At 42.2% G+C, this 18,035-nt stretch overlaps 1 protein-coding gene across 8 annotated transcripts in view; it reads left to right on the plus strand.

Annotated features, from left to right (window-relative positions):
• PPARGC1A (PPARG coactivator 1 alpha) overlaps window positions 1-18,035 on the plus strand; it is a 361,741-nt gene that overhangs the window by 315,823 nt on the left and 27,883 nt on the right. For all 8 annotated transcript variants that reach the window (XM_080590849.1, XM_080590853.1, XM_080590852.1 and 5 more), the window contains 3 exons: window positions 13,156-13,350; window positions 14,294-14,416; window positions 15,300-15,504. In XM_080590849.1, the coding sequence (XP_080446975.1) occupies window positions 13,156-13,350; window positions 14,294-14,416; window positions 15,300-15,504 (523 nt within the window). The remainder of the gene's footprint in view (window positions 1-13,155; window positions 13,351-14,293; window positions 14,417-15,299; window positions 15,505-18,035) is intronic.

Genomic DNA, 18,035 nt, shown 5'->3' on the forward strand with positions numbered 1-18,035 from the left:
AAATTGTGGGAGATGGATAGTAATGTTAATCATAATAACGAAGACAGAGTATTATTTTTGCTGCCTGACTGTGGAAGGGAAGGCTGAGCAATAGGCGGCTAAAATCACTGAGTGCATATTTTCAAGGCAGGGCTTGCTCAGCAGCCCGGTGACAACAGACACGTTGTTTATTTGACGGAGAGGCTGTGAACTTAACTCTTGACTCAAAAATGAAAACTTGCTTCCCAAATGAAGACGTATGGATGGTTCTAATGCCAACTGCAAGACTTGTGGCTAGGTTATGCCACTATGCTTCAGCTTATAAAGGCAGGGGCATATATCTGTGGATACCACTACTACTTAAGAACAGAAACATTTCTCACCCTGCAAGAGAGTCAACGAAAAATTGCGTCTAAGAGGACAGGCTCTGCCAGCTCTACAGGAGTCAGATGAGATGTCTGCCCAATAGGAAAGAAACTTTGGTTCAGCTACAGAGCTGGGTTTTAGCCTGACCTTGCCCGACATTTGTCTCTAGAACTTGGCCTTACCCAAGTTGTTGGGTATTTTTTTACATTTCTGAATTATATTAGAAATGATGCGTACTAAAAAGTTGTGGTAAAACCAGTCTTGATGGGAAGGAACAAATACTGGAAAACATGCTGAAATATGTGCCTGAATCGGTTTCCATGTAGTGCTCCTGCTACGGCACTCGTTCTGGTGCCTAGACCGCTGTAGCACCTGAGACCTCACGTGGAGGGCTGCGGGTGGGAACTGGTATGCAGAGGCACTTGCTGCGGGATTCCTGTAAAGTTCCTGATCTGTGCTTGGGCTGCAAGTCCCAGCGATGGTGGGCCGTGCAGAAGTGCCGAGAGTTGAGGCAACAGCAATAGGACTGATATATTTCAGACCGGCTGTAGTAGGAGTAGCATTTATATACAGTCTGAGAACATTTCTGCTTTGCTTTAGCATTACTATTTTGATATCTTATCATGGCTTTCAGTGAGATTAATAGGTTTTCCGCTTAAGACCACTTAAAGAGATCTGCTTGTAGCTTTTTTTTGTTTTTGTTTTTGTTTTTTAAAAGACTCTATGTTTAAAGATGAGATGGCTTCATTAGGGACTAAAGGGTCTTGCCCCAAATAAAACACTGAGAGCCCCACAGTTTGACTGGCAGGGTAACACGTTAGACTATGGAGCCTTGCTGATACGTGAGTCCTCTTACGGTACCAAAAATCATTTAGTTTTCTTCTAAAGGCCTGGGCAGTGAGCTAAAAATGTCTCATTCAGACATGCAGTTTGGAATTTCAGAATTTAAATGTAATAAAGCAGATTTTTATTTTTATTCTCCTTTGATGAGATATGCAATGAGAGAGCGAGGGTGCAGCGTTAGAGTATCTTTTGATTTGCTATTTGCTATGTGCTAAACATTTATATTTCAAAGAAGCGTTTGTACCTATACCGAGTGTTTGGCAAATCCAACAGCTCATTAGATTTTAACAATAGCAACACTGCTAAATACAAAGGATTCATAGGCAAAGTACCCCTCAGGCTATATCTCTGAGAGAAAAAGTGGCAAATAGAATCAGAAACTAATTAAATAGTCAGCTAAAGCAAGCATAACTTTAAAAAGCTGTAAAACTACCAAAAATGGAAACATATTACAGTTATCTGCATTCACAGTGCAGAACAAGTTTGGTAGTATTTAAGATAATTCTCTAGTGCCTGCTATTTTTAGTCCGAGGGTAAGCTTCTGTAAGAGCCTTTCAGCATCGCATCCCTTTAACCTGGCCTAACAAGCTAAGCCAATAAGCTGTCTGATTTCCGCCGCACATGAGGAAGGGAGATAGCTAAAACAAACCATTTGTGGCGAAAACGTTCAGCCTCTCTTGTCTTAAGAGCTTTCTCAGTATGGATTTTTCGAACATCCCAATATTCAGCGTGGCTTTGCAAGAGAACAGTATGTCAGGCTTCGCTGTTCCGAAACTGTGGAAGGGCAGAAATAGGAGGAGGGTTTTATAGACCCAGCCTAATGGAAATGAACATCATGCCAGTGGTGAAGCTGAACTTTCGCAGCTTGGGCTCTTGCTGTCGATGCGTTTGAGGGAGAGGGAGTGGATTTCGTTTTTCTTGGGGAAAGGAGGGCGGACACAAAGGGCCCGATTTGCTTCTCACTTACGAGCGTAATCTGCCCTGGTTTAAAGCCGTTGACTTTGGCGGGTTGCGTTTGGTTTGTGGCGTTGTAATCCAAAGGAGAACCTAGTGCCACATCTGGGCTACGCTCACCGAGCAGCCTTTCTGCAGGCCCGGGGCTCCCTTCGCTGCCGAAACGGGGAGCAAGGCCCTCGGCTGTTGTGAAACACTAAGCTGGCAGCTTGGAGTGCTTGTGGCATATAAAACTGTGCAATATTATTCACTTACAGATAGCTCCTTTTTACTGGAAATACCACAGGGCTTTTTTTTTCCCCTCTCTAGTTTATAGGATGAAGTGTGCCATACTTACTTTCTTCTCTCTCTGCTTCCCCCCCCCCCACACTGGTGGTGTGAGTGTGCGTGTAATCCCTACATCAGTTTACAAAACAGGGTTTTATTGCTGCCTAAACAGGAGCGGTACCACTGCCCACCCTCAGCAGGCTGTGCCAGGCGTGCTGGCAGCGCCCCATGCTCGGGAGCAGAGGTCGTGCTGCTGTGGTAGGTGGCTCCAGCCTTCTGCCTCCAGAAATGAAATTAAACATGTTCTCGTTTCCCAGGGCACGGTAAGGTTTGTGCCACTGGGCTGGAACTGAAACCAGTCACGTGCAGGGCTCCACCTCCGTTGTAGTATTCACATGGCTGCGATTTACTTTTCCTTCCTGGGGTTAGGCATATGCTGTGCTAAAAAACTCTTTGCTGTGCATCTGGCAGTTAGGTAGGCTCGAACTATAACTTGTGTAAACTTCAGCAGGGATAACTTTTAAATTGAGGAAACGCTTGCCGCAAGCAGATACATCAGTGTATTTCTAGCAGTGAATGTGAGCACAGGGTCTGCTACATCATAGGCTAGGTACACCCAAGCTGTGCTTAAACTGCTCTTAGTCATAGCAGCGCAGGGCTCAGCTGCACAACTCACGTGGTAAGCAGGATGAATTAGCCCTCGGTGGGCTCTGGGCTACCCTGGCTGGGCTGCTGCTGGTCCCAGTGTCAGGCTGGTACCGGTACAGCAGGCGGGAGGTGCTGCTCTGAGCTTCTCATCGACAAACCCAAAGAGCAGAGGACCAGATCCTCAGCTAGCGTAAATCTGCACAGCTCCATTAAAACCTGTGGAGAGGCCCTAATTTACAGCAGCTGAACATCTGGGCCCAAGTTCTCTCTCTTTCGGTTACTAGCAGGATTAAAAAGAAGTATGCAAAATTATTTGTTGTAGGTGCCATGGCAGCATCTCAAAGCTCGATTGTAAATCAGGGCGCCAGTGTGAAAGGGACCATGTGAGCACATAACAAAAAGACAGTCCCTGCCTAAAGGAACCTACAGCCTAATTAATATGATATTTAGTGCATTGATAGCTACAGCTGGACTTGATTGCCTGTTAGGGGTCATTTTTAAAGAGGCAGCACAAAAAAAAAAAAAATAATGCCCAGGCTCATTTTCACTATTTCTGATGTTGAAGAGTTTGTTAGCATCAGTGTCTTCTAGAGGAAAATACAACTTTTTACCTCATTCGGACAGCAGAACGGTGCCCAAGAACATGCAGTTTTAAAAGGCTATCAGAGCAGGAGCAGTGTATTCAATTTCGACTAGGAAATTAATAGAAGAGAGGCAACTGCTGTAGGAACTATAGCGTGCACCGCAGTGTGCATGCACTACATAACTCTGCTAGGGTGGTTGAGGGTAGATGAGCAAGGTGGTTTGAGCATAAACTACCAAGGTAGTTTTACATTTTATTTTACAATTTACATACCATTTATTCTATGTTTATTTTACATTTCCAGATTTTATCAATATTATCTCTGAAGACTAGCGAGTTCCAGCAAACTTAGAAATGAGCCAACGACTGACTTTCTATAGAGGAGGTTTTGCAACAGATAGCTTTACTGTGATCTTTATATGCTTTTGATGTTTTCTGTGTTAAAATCACCATTTCTGGTTTATGATTCTATTCACATACACAAAATTGCATTAAAAGAACATTAAAGCCTTAGCACATAGTGACAATCAAGGAAATATCTAGTTAAGGCTATTATGAGACATCTAACCTAGTCCAAATGCTTAACCAGCTGAAAATTCAGACACATCTCTTCATAATGACAAGTATCGACAGTGGTTGTAGCAAAGTTTCCGAGCCTGTCTAAAACTATTTTAGTCTGATAAGAGTAGAGTGCACATATCTAAAGACACATTTTTTTCCTCTTCATGGTGATTTCCTCATTTTTTTTAGGGCTCGTTTCTCTTATCTTTGTTTATCTAGCTAAGCCACCTCTACAGTGATGCATGTGTCACTCGTCACTTCTGCTGGGACATACCAGGAGGATGTTGGGGACATTGCTGTGATATTTAAAGACCAGAGTATAGCTGCATACATAATAGATATACAGTAAATGCAACTTTAGCCTTGTAAACAAGTTTTTGTGTTGAGCCTGAATAGACTCTCTTCAGCCAGCTCAGAAGCATGTAGGAAACGAGACCATATGGCAGCCATCCAGTTAGATCACAATAAAAATGTATGGGAAGCCCAGGCGTATTAACAATGTACTGAGCCCTTCGTGCTGCAGGGCTAAGCAAAACCTGTGTTTTTCTCCTGTGAGACATGACTGAAGTCCTCATGTTTGTAGTGCCTGCTCAACAGGTGTGGTGGGAAGGTTTGATGAAGCTTAACACACTAATAAATTAAAACATCATAAAATTTTAATGACGTTGATACTTCACAAATGCTAATTTCCCAGCCAAATTAAATTCCAGTTTTCTGGAAAAAAAAAAAAAAAGCACCAGATGTAAGCGTCTCTCTTGTTTTGCTATTTAAAAAGAAACTTCTGTACGTGTGTGTGTTCTCTTTGCACAAAACAGAGTCTTCGTGTAATTGAGTAAAAGTTAAAAATATATTTAAACTTTTCTCTGGTGTGTTGTATATAATTTTCCCCTGAAATTTATATTTGTATGTAGTCATAAATCTCTAGAAAGAAGTAGGGTTTATGATAGACATCCTGACGCATCCAATGTAATTAAAACTAGAGCAAATGCAACACTTAAATAGAGAATGGACAAAAGCTACAGGATTACATTTCATAGGTTTCAAAGGAGGGGTATGTACTAACACTCAAGTGCATTTTTTAGAGAGGTCTGTCATTATCAAGAGGAAAAAGCAGTTTTTACATCAATTACGTGTGTGAAATAATCGATGCAAAATATATGTAGCTCCTTTTTTCCCCCGAACATGCCGTGCAGCCTAACAAAGGTACATAAATGTTGAAAAATTTTACGTGAGTGCATAGAGAGATTAGTGTAGGCATGTACCATAAATCAAGTAAATAAATATATCTGAGCAAGCAGTGCTTGAATGTTTGGACTGAAATACTGCTGACATTGTCAGTGAAAACTCCGCAATGAGGAGAGTCCCAAACGTCTTCTAACCTCCCGCAGTAACCTGTACCTTTCTTTTTCCCCTTGCCTCTTCTTGCAGTGCTCATTCCTTCTCAGAGCTTGTTGGATGGGGTCCCTCAGCCAGCAGCTGTGACTCCGTACCCTGCCGTACATTTTAGGAGTGGAATAATAATTAAAAATCTCCATGCGGGTTGTTGCTCAGGATCTTGTCACGTGCACGAGTGACCGCACGGGGACGGAGGCATGTGTGACAGGCACCGTGTGCCGCTCAAGCCTGGTGGTCAGCCTGCCTGACCTCTTGCTCCCGCAGGGGGAACGGCTCGTGCAGGTCCATCTGTCTGTCTTTCCGTGCTGTGCCACCCCCGGTGCCCGCTCGCCGTGTCCCCTGCTCAGCCCTGCGTCCCCATCAGCGGCGGGAGGCAGCGAGGTTCAGCTCCCCGTCACTCCAGGGAAGGGAAACTCCCGGCCTTTCTTTTTTTTCTCTGTCTCCTCATCCAACTCTTTCTCCCCTTTACACTCCTGCAATTCCCCTGCTCTTGTTTTTTTCCCCCCGCCGGAGATGTAGGCAGAGTTTTGTGCTTCAGCCTGCCCAAACTCTCACACTGGAGCTGGCGACGACGTACCAGGCCTTCTCCTCCCTCTGCAGTTCTCCGTCGTGAACATGGAGCACACGGGGCACAGAGAGCAGGGGTCGGGTCAGGTAGCACAGCACGGGGAAGGCCTCCGTACAGCAGGCTGCCATACAAATCCTACACGTCCGAGCGTGACAAGAGGTGGGGTTAATGGTCAGAGCAGGGAGTGCTTTCCTGGTCAAGTTCTGCCCAAGGTAAAGAGCCCCTCTGGTGAGCTAGACCAGTGCAAAACACAGGTAAGGCATTTATTTAGTAATCAGCAAATTAGCCTATGTAGTCAGTAAATGTTGAGGCACAAACTGCTGATAAGATCATTTGCTTTCAGGTGTTTTCTCAATATTGTGCTCAGCATTGAGTATAAATTGAATAGAGTGACCTTTTGATACTGAGTCAAATTGACTGCGTTTCCAAAGATTCTGTGGTTTCAATTACCATAAATTTTTGATATTGGGTCTACCACCAGTGCAGTGATTCAAGCACAGCAATATCTTATCATTGGTCCCGCTAACGCAGCCAGCAGCACACGATAGCTTGCTCTTGGATGAATTTTTGTTTTGCCTTTTCCCCAGAATCAAAGATTACTATCAGAGAGGGGAAAGATGCAGTTTACACAAATGAAATTGAAATGGCTTGCGAAATGTGAATGAATTTTGGTCAGAAGATGTAAAACGTGTTACAGGTTGCTGGCTGGATCCTCAGTTTGGGAGATGAATAAGTCAATTAGTAGCTCTTCAGTTTATTAGAAACTTAATTGCCAGGCTGTAATGGAAACTTCTGAACTGCAACAACTCGTTAGAAGCAATAAAACAAGCGACTTTGTGCTAGAAGAATATTTAGTAGGCTCTTTTAAACTGACATGTTTAGTTTATAGCAAAAAGGTTAGATTTTTCACCTGAAAAGATTGTCTGTCTCCCAGGAGCTGTGGCGGCATCGCTTCAGGTGATCAAAGGCAAAATCTTAAAGAAAACCCTATTGGCAAATGGCCCGTGCCATGGCTTTAAGTGGTGCTGCTTTAATCCCAGGTACTTGACAGACATCTTACAATGTCAGGTCAGTGCCTCTCTCTTTCGGAGAGAAAATAACCCGGGTTCATATACCAAGAATAAACATGAGAAGTGTGTGAGACCACAGATACACACCGTATGGAGTATATGGATAATAATAAATACAGTTGCTTTTATGTTGTTACTTTGAGTTGTGTAAATACTGCCTTCTGCTCAGAAAATGCCTGCTCCTTGAAAACAAGCGGAGCAGCATTTCACCGAGCGCGCTCTGTACCTGCGCAGAGGCACGTTTCTTCAGGTCGGTATACATCTCCAGAAACACAGCAGGACTGAGGCTACTGCATAAATACTAGGACGTGGTGTGTCCATCAGATGAGGTACATATGTGGTCCATACATTGGGCAGTGGGACTGCTGAATTCAGAATGTGATCTCTCAGTTCAGGTTGTCTTCTGCCTGCAGGTGCATGTGCGGCGCGTGAGTGTATCTGTCTCCTTCAAGAAGAAGAGAAGATCTCTCATTTCCTTCCCATACCCTAAAGGCATTTTCACAGGGGTGGTGATAATTAATCCCCACATTTCTACTACATATAAAGAAACCTGGCTGTAATTTTCTCCTAGTGGGACTCCATTTTGTTTTTAAAGATAATTGATAGCTCTGGACTTAAGCATTTCAATTATGGGAACGTCTCTTGGGGACCAGACTAACAGACCTTGGAAAACCGTTCTAATGCAAATGCATCATGCGGGTTTTTTCTGTAAGACAGTGCAGGACGCCTAAGGATTTGCAAAGCAGCTGAACAGTAAAAGCAAAGTTAAAATACTTTTCAAAATATATAATGGCATGGGACTGAACATGAACAGGTAGAGTGGAGCAATACTGCTGGAGGCAGCCAGCTCTTATGTCAAGGCAAAGTCGATGTGCCTGGGACAGGACATTGTGAAGGCAGCCAAATCTCCATCACTGCACCGTCTGTGCCGGTGGCGTAGCAGGTTGCCTCCGTCTGCTAGAAGATGGAGAAGTTGGGGTAGGATTCTTCCCATCAGCAACCCCTGGCCTCAGCCCTCATTTTCCTCTGGCTGGGACAAGAAGTCCAACTCTGCCTCCTGATCCCTTCCCTCCTCCTGCGTTTCCTGGGCTTTTGCCCAGCCTGTGGCTCTTCATCCTTGGGTGGCAGAGGTTGATCTGTGGGGCCAGGGCTGAGAAACAATCTGCCCCTACCCCTGCACTTTGGGGCTGGGGTGGTGGTGGTGAGCTTTTCAATGCCTCTGCATCCTTATGTACAAAAAGGGGCAAAACCCCTCATTTCTTCTAGTGTTGTGAGTCTTCAGGACAAGCTTATTCCAAAATCAAGGAATTAAATCCTGTTGGAAGCCCCAGATGTGCTCACAAGTCATTTTTTGTGCTTTCGCAAGTAGTGCCATAATGTATTAGTATTTTTAGATCACTCAGATATTTTCAGCTGGAGGAAAATCTTTTATTTTCTTTGTTAATTATGCTATGAATAGATCTTAGGCTACCGAGGAGAAATGAGTCGATCTGTTGAAACAGTGATCCCTTGTGACTTCAGGTATCCACCTGGCTGCTCCGAATTGCTCACAGAGCTGGCCTGCTGGAGCTGTGACAGCTTCTGCCAGCTGCGGGTCTGTCCCAAAGTTTCCTGTTTTTTTCACCAAGATGTGGCAAGCTGCCACTGCTCCCAGCCCAGGGCTGTGGATTAATACCGCAGTTCAGGCCCTAATCTTTCAGTGTGAATCAAGAAGGGCTTCTGCATCATTCAAGTCATCAGTGGAGAAACTTCAGAGCATCATCATCATTCGCTAACTGATTTCACAGAATCAATCACAGAATTTCCCTCCTTGAGATATCATAAGCAAAAGCTGTGCATGTGATAACCGCAAACGAAAGGCGGAGGGGAATCAGCAAGAGGGAAAATGTTGCAGATTCTATTAACATTTTGAAAAAAAGGTTTTATGTATAATGGGCTAGACCCTCTTCTGGAGTGAATCGGCATACCCACGCTGACTGCGGAAGAACCACAGCAGAGTCCTGGGTCAGGACCTCTGAACGCTGGCTTTGGGGTTTTCAGGAAGGGATTGGTGATGGTAAGGATGGTCGTTTTTAAATTTTGCACAATTGGTTTAAGGAAGAAAAATCTAAGGAAGAACCACAACGTTGCTCAATATGCCTACCCCCGGGGTGTGCCTCTGTAATGGGATTGCTGACAAATAACTTGTATTGCAGACGTGAAGCACTAACCACCAGGTGAACCCAGTTCCATCAATAGGCAGAATAAGCAAAGGAGAAGGAATTACCAAGGTTAGAGGATTTAAATACCTTTGTGTGGGTAAATTGTCACCTAATTTCTTAGATCTTTTCACTGGCCAAAGAGACAATATCTCTGGAGACATTTTACTGAAGGCAGAAACCAATTAGAATAAGATTGTTACACAACTAATAAAGTGTTTTCAGACAGAGAATTATTTTTAGTGCTGTAGAAATATTAAAGATTAAAGCAAAACTTTTAAAAACACAGAAGAGCACAGTTAGAAACTTCTCATGGTGCTTAGGTGCCATTTTGGAGGATCAGTTGGTGTTCCGGCCATTTACAGCACTAGGCGGCTTTCCCTGTTTTGTTTTTTGGTACACAGTGACATCAGTGCCAAATCTTATTTTCTTCAGAGCAAATATCATTCTAGATATGCTAGAAGCTCTAGCACTCAGATACATGCAAACACGTGCATGCAGTGCCATGCTCAGGTTCCCTGCCTCCTTCAGGCAGGTGGAAATTTACAGGGAGCAAGAAACCCTGTGGCCCCGCTGTCTTTATGTTAAACCAGCAACGAAGGGTTTTCAGAAGTTCATGTGACATGGCTGAGAAGTGATGCATAACTGCTTCTGCATTAAAAAGTTCCATTCGTTAGCAAAATACAGTCATTATGAAGTGTTTTCGTGAGCTTAAAAATCCCACGTGTTTGCCATATGGCTTTACATGTGAGATAGTCTTCCACCCCTTTTTGTTACATTCTGTATTTCCTTCAGGTGGTCTAAAAAATTCACAGCTCCTTCTTTAGACGGAAGCAAATAATTTCCAGTGTGAAAGCTCAGAACACAACTGAGTGGATTTCTGAGTGCCTTACTCAGGCACCGAGCACCCTTCACTTCCACTGCCCTCAGCAGACGCTGAAGGTGCTCGTGGTCCTTCTAAATCTGAGTCTGTCTGGTGAGCAGGTTGGAGGCTGCTCTGCAACGTGGACTTCTAGGTGACAGCACTGAAACCGTGAAATATCCTGCATTTGGCCACGGCATTGCTTCTCCCCAGTGCTGTCAACACCACGACTCAGGCTGTGATAGCAAAGCAGAAAGTTGCTGCTTCAGTGATTATTACTCAGACGGTGATGTGCCCGACCATCTCTCTCTCTGCATCTCTCCTCAGCCCCGTTTCTGCTGTATCTAATAAATGTGTTTCTTTATAAATAGTAATTTAGGACAATTAGGAGCAATAGCATAGTTAAACCTTTAAAAGGTTATCTTGCAATGTCATTTTCCTGACTAATGTGTTCCTGCTGCCATGTCATTTGTGAATAGACATGTGTTAGCCAGCTAGTGTGCTTCATCTGTGGTGACTTTGATTTATTTGCTCTGTAAATTGGGACTGAAGCAATAATGGAAAGTGACATTAATTGTTTAACAGAGTCCTCTTTGTCACATCCTTTGCTTTCTCTGGGGTGTTCGAATGTTGAAACTTGTACAAAACTAATTGAAATTGCTGTGATGAGGACCAGTGTCCACTCAACTTTCTGTTCTTGAATGTCAGCGCACTTGAATGTCTGTTTAAAGCATGAGGGCTAAGCAGCTAACAGCAAATATCAGGGTTTCTTCTGGCATGCTATTATTAAAGGAGGCATTCCCAGTTAGAAATAGTAACACTTGGAGCCTTGTTGTCAGCTCTATGTGCTGAAGTGCTCGGTAGCGCAGGGTGGAGGGGCACCCTACCAGCTGGACTCGCTGGGGACGTTCCCGTTGCGGAGGCAGGGGGGCAGCCAGAATCCCCTCAAATCCCCTGGGGCAGTGATTTCAGGCCAGAGCCTGATGTCTGTGCCATTCCGCCTCATTACAACGTGCTTCTTTGCCTAATACCCTCTTTTTATACTTTTTTCTAAAAGTGACACTTAATTTTCCTCTTTTCTTCCCAAATAGTGACTGTGAAAAGCTGTGTTTGGAGCACGATTTTATTCACAAGGTGGCTTCCCTCTGCTTATTTCCATACCCTCTACACCTGCAGTGGAGTAAAGCATCTGAATTATCATGGCACTATGCATATTTCTACATGGTATGGTGGAAACTGCTAGATGCATAGACTTCGACTTTTCCTCAGTGGTCAAGACCCTTTTGGCCCTTTAATTGAGTGCTTCTCCTTAACATTAGCTTTGCACGAGTGTTTATTCATTTCTGGGAGATGGTGCTGTAAGCACCAGAGCAATTTGTGGCTTTCTAACAAGAAGACGAAGCTTGTCTGCAAGAACCTGCGAGGCTGATTTGTCAGAGGAGCCTGACAGGAGGAATTATCTGTGTGGTTTATGGTCATCTCTCTTTCGAGCCTGGTAAATGCAGCATTGCAGGAAAAAGTCATACTGAGGGGACACCCAGGTTCACTTGATTTTTGTTTTTCTCTTCTGAGGTGTTACTGTCAATGTTTTGATGTTGACTTTTCTAACACTATTTTTATAAGGTGAGCTTTTATTTGACTTACGTCTATATTCTTTGCTAGTTCCCTTCTCAAATGTGAGATTTGAACTTAGCTGAAATCATTGTCATAGTGTGAACTGGAGTGCGATGAGCCACTATGAAGTGGGTGGAAAAACTCCCAGCTGATATCCCTGAGTTTGGATCGGATCCCTGGAACCAGGGAAAGGCTTTTCATTTATTTTAATAGCACCAGGATCAGCCTAAAAATCCTAGATAATTGATCTGTCCAGATCAATTTCCACTCTTTCCGAAGAATAAATGTAATGATTTTTACACAATTCTATTCCTTAGAACTCTTAGTACTCCAAAAATATGTACCTTAATTTACAGCAGGGACTACATTTCATTAAAAAAATTTGAAGGTATTTAAATTTACTCAATTTGACAAAAAGAAGTCTTGTTTCTGAAAGAAGATATCGAATATAAATTAACATTAAAGCCGCATCTGATTAGGAATTAATCTACTTTTTATAATTGCAGCTGGAATTAGATAAATGCGTACAATAGTTGCATTGAGCACTCAAACTATGTAACTCGAAAGGAGAACTTCAAAGGCAACCTGCTTAATACGTTCCTTTAAAAGAAACCCAAAGAACCTGCCATTTACAATATGAGTCCTGATTGCTTGTCTTATGCAAAAATGCTCAGGAACGAGAAGCTTTTCGCTTGTTTTTTGGAGCAAGTATTTCCTGACGTGTTGAAGGGAAACCCTTCCTCTCTTACACTGGGCTACATGCGTGAGCAAGGTTTGCCAGGTTTCTCTGGTAATTCATTTTGGTCTTCTGATTAGCTGTCTTATTCTGTGATTCTTGTAATTTTGTCAGGTCAATTAGCTGGTGTGCAGTGTTGAAGAGAGAAAGAAGGAGACAGCCTGGGCTGACACCATCGTTCGGTGTCAGCAGCTTCGGCGCGTCCTGTAATGCAATCCCGGTGTGATTATTTATCGCTGTTAACGCTGGGTAGGAAGAAGAATTGTGGAAGAAGAGTAAACCAGAGCAATATCCTGCAAATGCAAAGAGATTTCTCTTGAATGCAAAGACGGATAATTTTATTGCACTTAATTACATCTTCTGAGATGCTGTTGCAGGTTACTGTTTCAAAAGCTAGTTTAACGATGTTTTGACTGCTTGTTCACATACAGAGTCATTGTTTCATTCCTTTTCTCTTCTCATCTGGTTCCACTTTTTTTTGTGTTTGTTTTTTTTCTGTCTCCTCACACAGAAAATAGATGAAGAGAATGAGGCGAACTTGCTAGCAGTTCTCACTGAGACACTGGACAGCATCCCCGTGGATGAGGATGGATTGCCTTCGTTTGATGCACTGACAGATGGAGATGTGACCAATGAAAATGACGCTAGCCCTTCCCCAATGCCCGACGGCACCCCTCCAACCCAGGAGGCAGAAGAGCCGTCTCTAGTAAGAACCCTTCCTACTGTTTAACAGGAATTGGATGTGCCTCTGGCTACCCGCTGCATGGGTATGATGTAGTCACAGTAAGGTCTGGGCTTTTCATTTAGACTGAAAAGGAAAATCAAGTAAAGAACTGAAACTTAAGTGGGAAAAAAAAAAACAGTGGTAGGATGACTAATAAGGGAATCAATTAAAAAGTGGATTGAAGAGATTGTTTTTGAGTTTCTTGTGCTAATGACTGACACTTTTGCTTATTATTCTGTTCAAATAAGTCAGGGTAATGGTTTTTAATTCATGTTACATTTCTTGGGGCTCTTTTCTACGTATGTTTAGACTTCACTTTGGGTGATGTGTAGAGAAATGCGCATTGAGTCTGGTGCGATGTGGGGCTAATTTTGTACCTTTAATGTTGATTTGACCAGTAAGCACCAGCTTAGTGCTAATCAGGGCAAAACCGAATCTTGGGTGAGGATGTGGGTGAAACCTTATATGCTTTTTGCTTTGTAAAGACAGTTTGAGATGTGATTCTATTTCTGGTGAAAGCCCCTTATCCCTGACTTCCGCAGCAGCAGTCAGATACAAGCATCCATTGTTCTGTTAAAGTTAACTTCTGTGTTTAGATCAGAGAGACCTGTTCTGTCAAACAGATCACCGAGAATTTTGCTTTGCCTTGGATTCAGCAATCCAAGGCCCCTGCCATTTCTGCTTGCCCTGCAGTATACTGCAGTAAGGGGAACAAAAACTTGCTGCCAAGCCTCACAAGAAAATGAAATCTGTTTGCTCTGGGGAATATTGAGCCTTTCTTTCTGTTTTAATGTACTTTGCTTGCTGAAGTTGATATAGCTAATTTTAAGTAACTAAGCAAAAATGTAGATAAGTCATTCTAATCCATAAAGATGCATAACTTTACTCTTTTCCTTCCTCCTCCCTTTCCCTGATGTGTTTGTAGCTTAAGAAGCTCTTGCTGGCTCCAGCCAACACTCAGCTAAATTACAATGAATGCAGTGGTCTCAGCACACAAAACCATGCAAACACAAATCACAGGATCAGAACAAGCCCTGTGGTTGTTAAGGTACAAACTTAATCTTTGTAATAAGAGAAAAAAAAAAAAAACTGTAACAAGGTCTTTTATGCTTTCAGCAACCAAGTAAGCAATAGATCTGTATGTGCAGTATTAATCTGCCTACTATCCTGCAACTGTTTCAAAAACGTGAACAGATTATAGACTGGGTTCTGGAAAATCACCTGAGCTCCTTTATGCTCTGAATATTTCATTTGTGCTTTTTCTTCTGGCAGAGTTCAGCTGTAGTCCCACCGTCTGTTACTCTTGCCTACTTTATTGACACACAGAGTAGCAGGGGGTACGATAAAATTTGCTGATGGGCTGGTGTTGTTTATGAGTGACTCCAGGATGCGGGACTGCCATTTTACCAGCTGTCTGAGCTAAGAAAAATTGCGCTGGATTCTTGGCAAAAGATGTATATCAGCCATTAATTGGCTAGAATGGCGGCTCTGACATAATTCTGTTAGCAGGCAGTATTAAACAATGTTTGTCTTGCCATTCACTGTAACTGAAAACGGAGCGTTTAGGGGTACTTAAGAGAGTTGTGAATACTGGGCTCAAGCAATCAGCAGCAAATTAAGGTTTAAACCAACTTATTTTTTTGTTCACAGTAAAGGCGCTGTAGGGTCTTGTTAGTTACATGTTGCTGAGTAGGAACATTGAAATGTTGGAGAAATGAAATAAAAAGCTGTATAAATGTCATTTAGGAATTTTAAATGTAATTTTCTTTTCTTGTTCTGCAAACAATTATTCACAGCTCATAGATCTAGTACACTTAGACTGAACACTTCATTGAAAATCTCATCTCGTCAGAAAACCTATATCCATTCTGATAAGGTTCAGTTCACTAATTTTTGCTTTTTTTTTTTTTTTATTATGCCCTGTTTTTAAGACTGAGAATTCATGGAGCAATAAAGCAAAGAGCATTTGTCAACAGCAAAAGCCACAAAGACGTCCCTGCTCTGAACTTCTCAAGTATCTGACTACAAATGATGACCCTCCTCAGACCAAACCAGCAGAGAACAGGAACAGCAGCAGAGAGAAATGCACCTCCAAAAGGAAGCCCCATCTGCAGTCTCAGACAAATCACCTGCAAGGTAGGTGTTGGAGCGCAGAACACAGCTTTGGTATTGGAGGGAAGCTGACACGCAGTGCTTGTGAATACCCTCAATACGCTTTCTGTTCTTTGGATTAGTTTTGTAAATCCAGCATCTCTTCTGTTTAGAGACAGTTTTAGAACAGTATAATGAAGTTAAAATTGGTTAGATGCATTTAACTTTCAAACAGTTGTAATCCTGCCTCTATTGCCTCCAACCCCAGAAAAGGAACCTCAGAAAAAATAAGTTTTACAAATCCTACGTATTAATATACCGAGCTAGCTGGAGATATTTATTCGCAGAGCACTATACCACTAAGAAATCATTATACCCCTAAACAAGCTGGGCAGGTCAGTTCATTAGTGAGCTTCTTTCTTTTTGCCAGCGTAAAACTGAAGGCATTGTTAACCTGCCACATCGTCCTTAAGAGACAATAAATAGTGCTCTCACTGCTACAGAATAAGCAATAAATGTGTCATTCCTGTTAAAGCTGGAATGCTGGTTTGTAATTTTATTTTGTAAATAGTTGGAAGTTTAGCTGCCATCCTGATCTTTCCCTCTCTCTTTTTAGATTCTTTATGGCCCAAACTAAACACTTGTGTTGACTTTTAGTACCCTCTGCTGCATAAAGAACTGGGATATATTACAAGTAGCTTCTATGGCAGAGATGCAAGAACTTAAAGACCCCTCTACTGCTTTCTCTCCCCTCCTTCCCTGCCTGTTTTCCCAAGATAAAGGAAAGCTGTAAAAGCTTATGAGCCCAAAGGGAGCTTATTTAAAGTTACTCTTACTTTAAAATACATCTGTGGATATACTGGCCATATAGAAGGCCAGATACCTATCTCAGCCACATTGGTGCAAATCCTGGATGACTCCCCTGAAATCAGTGGAAGTTATCCAGCTGCAACAGAGATCAGGATATGACCCAATATGTGTTGTTCTGGGATTTTTAAAGTGGTAATTGTAAACTGCATATGTTTTTTTTTTTTTCTGCTCTTCCTCTCACTCCTCTCCCCTGCTCTTTTTCAGCCTCCATCAGATCTATTCTTTCACTCTTAATCAGGAGGTATAAGCAAACTCAGTAAAATAATCTTCCCTTCCCATCATTAAATACCCTTCTTGCTGCTGTATGTTCTGACATCCAAAGTTTTCCCCATTATGGTTTCAAATTCTCTGAACAATATTTCTTGTAAGAAATAAGTCCAACTGCCCTTAGAGCTTCTTGGATGCCAACTGCCACTCCTTCTGGCTAGTTTCAGCAGACTGCTTCAGAAGAAAATCCAGACTGAACTGTACATCTCAAACCTGGGTCTCATACTGTGATGGTACTGGAACCAGGCACAGACCTGCCAAAGGTTACACAAGGCTTTCTTAACACTGCTGGGTGCAATAAGGCATATCATATATAAGGTATCCTATACACACATGTATGGTATATGTAGATTTGTGTGCACATGTACATAAATACCGATTATAAAATCTTCCTGTTCAGATCAGAGCTGCATTTTTCCCCAGCTGGGGCAATTGTGCAGAATTCATGCAAAGAAACAAGGCAAGGTGAGCCCACAACAGTGTGGAGGGAGAAGTTAGGAAAGTTCTGACAGGACATGTAGCCACCTTGCCAGTGTTTAACAGATGACTCTGACTTTAGTGGTACTGCAGTTGAAATTACAGGCAGAGAGGAATAACTCTCTTTAATTCCTGCAGTTTAATTTACAAGCTTCTGAAATGTTTTTTGCATCAAATTTGTCTCATACACCAATATATGACTTCAATATCGATGGATCTGCATTTAATACAAATATAAGAATATAATGCTTTCAGGTTGGACAGTCAATTCATGCAGAATTGACCTTGCAAATTTAACTGGTATTCACAGACATGCAATCATTTGTTCATACATTTAATCAAAAGTACAAAAAAAATGGCACCATTTTAAAAAATAATGAGGATCTGATATTTTCTTTCAAAGTTGGTGAAAGCTCACAAAAGATAAGTCAAACAATATTTTCCTTTAGGGTTACTGTTGCAAACATATTGCAAACCCACAGGAATGTCCACAAACCCGTTCATGCTAAAGATCATTTGTAGTTTTGCACTGAAATTTGCCCATGAGGAAATTTAGTTCTTTTGAACCTGAATGTTTTCAATTTACAGGGACAAGCAACTTCATGTAAACACTTTTTAATACAAATAAAATACCGGAATAGAATTTGAAACTCTAATGAACAGGCACCATGGAAAACAATATTGTCTTGGCTAAATATTTATCAGTGGCTGTAAGTGAGGATGAATCCTTTGCAGGAGCAGGGTTTGGTCAAGCCCTTACCTGGCAATAAGAAAAATTAAGGGTGTTTTGGTATATGAATTTCTCAGTGGGAAGGCTCAGTGATCGCTGCCTTAAATAAGTACATTTGAGTGTGAGATAATGCCTTGATACTGTGCCTCAGTGCTTCAGATTTTATATGTATATGTATTCTGATTTGCCTCTCCATATGAGAGCTAGAGTTACTTTTTAAAGGCTTAAATAG

Source organism: Anser brachyrhynchus (genome assembly GCF_964034855.1).
Source record: "Anser brachyrhynchus genome assembly, chromosome: 4".
In the NCBI taxonomy this organism is placed as follows: Eukaryota; Metazoa; Chordata; class Aves; order Anseriformes; family Anatidae; genus Anser; species Anser brachyrhynchus.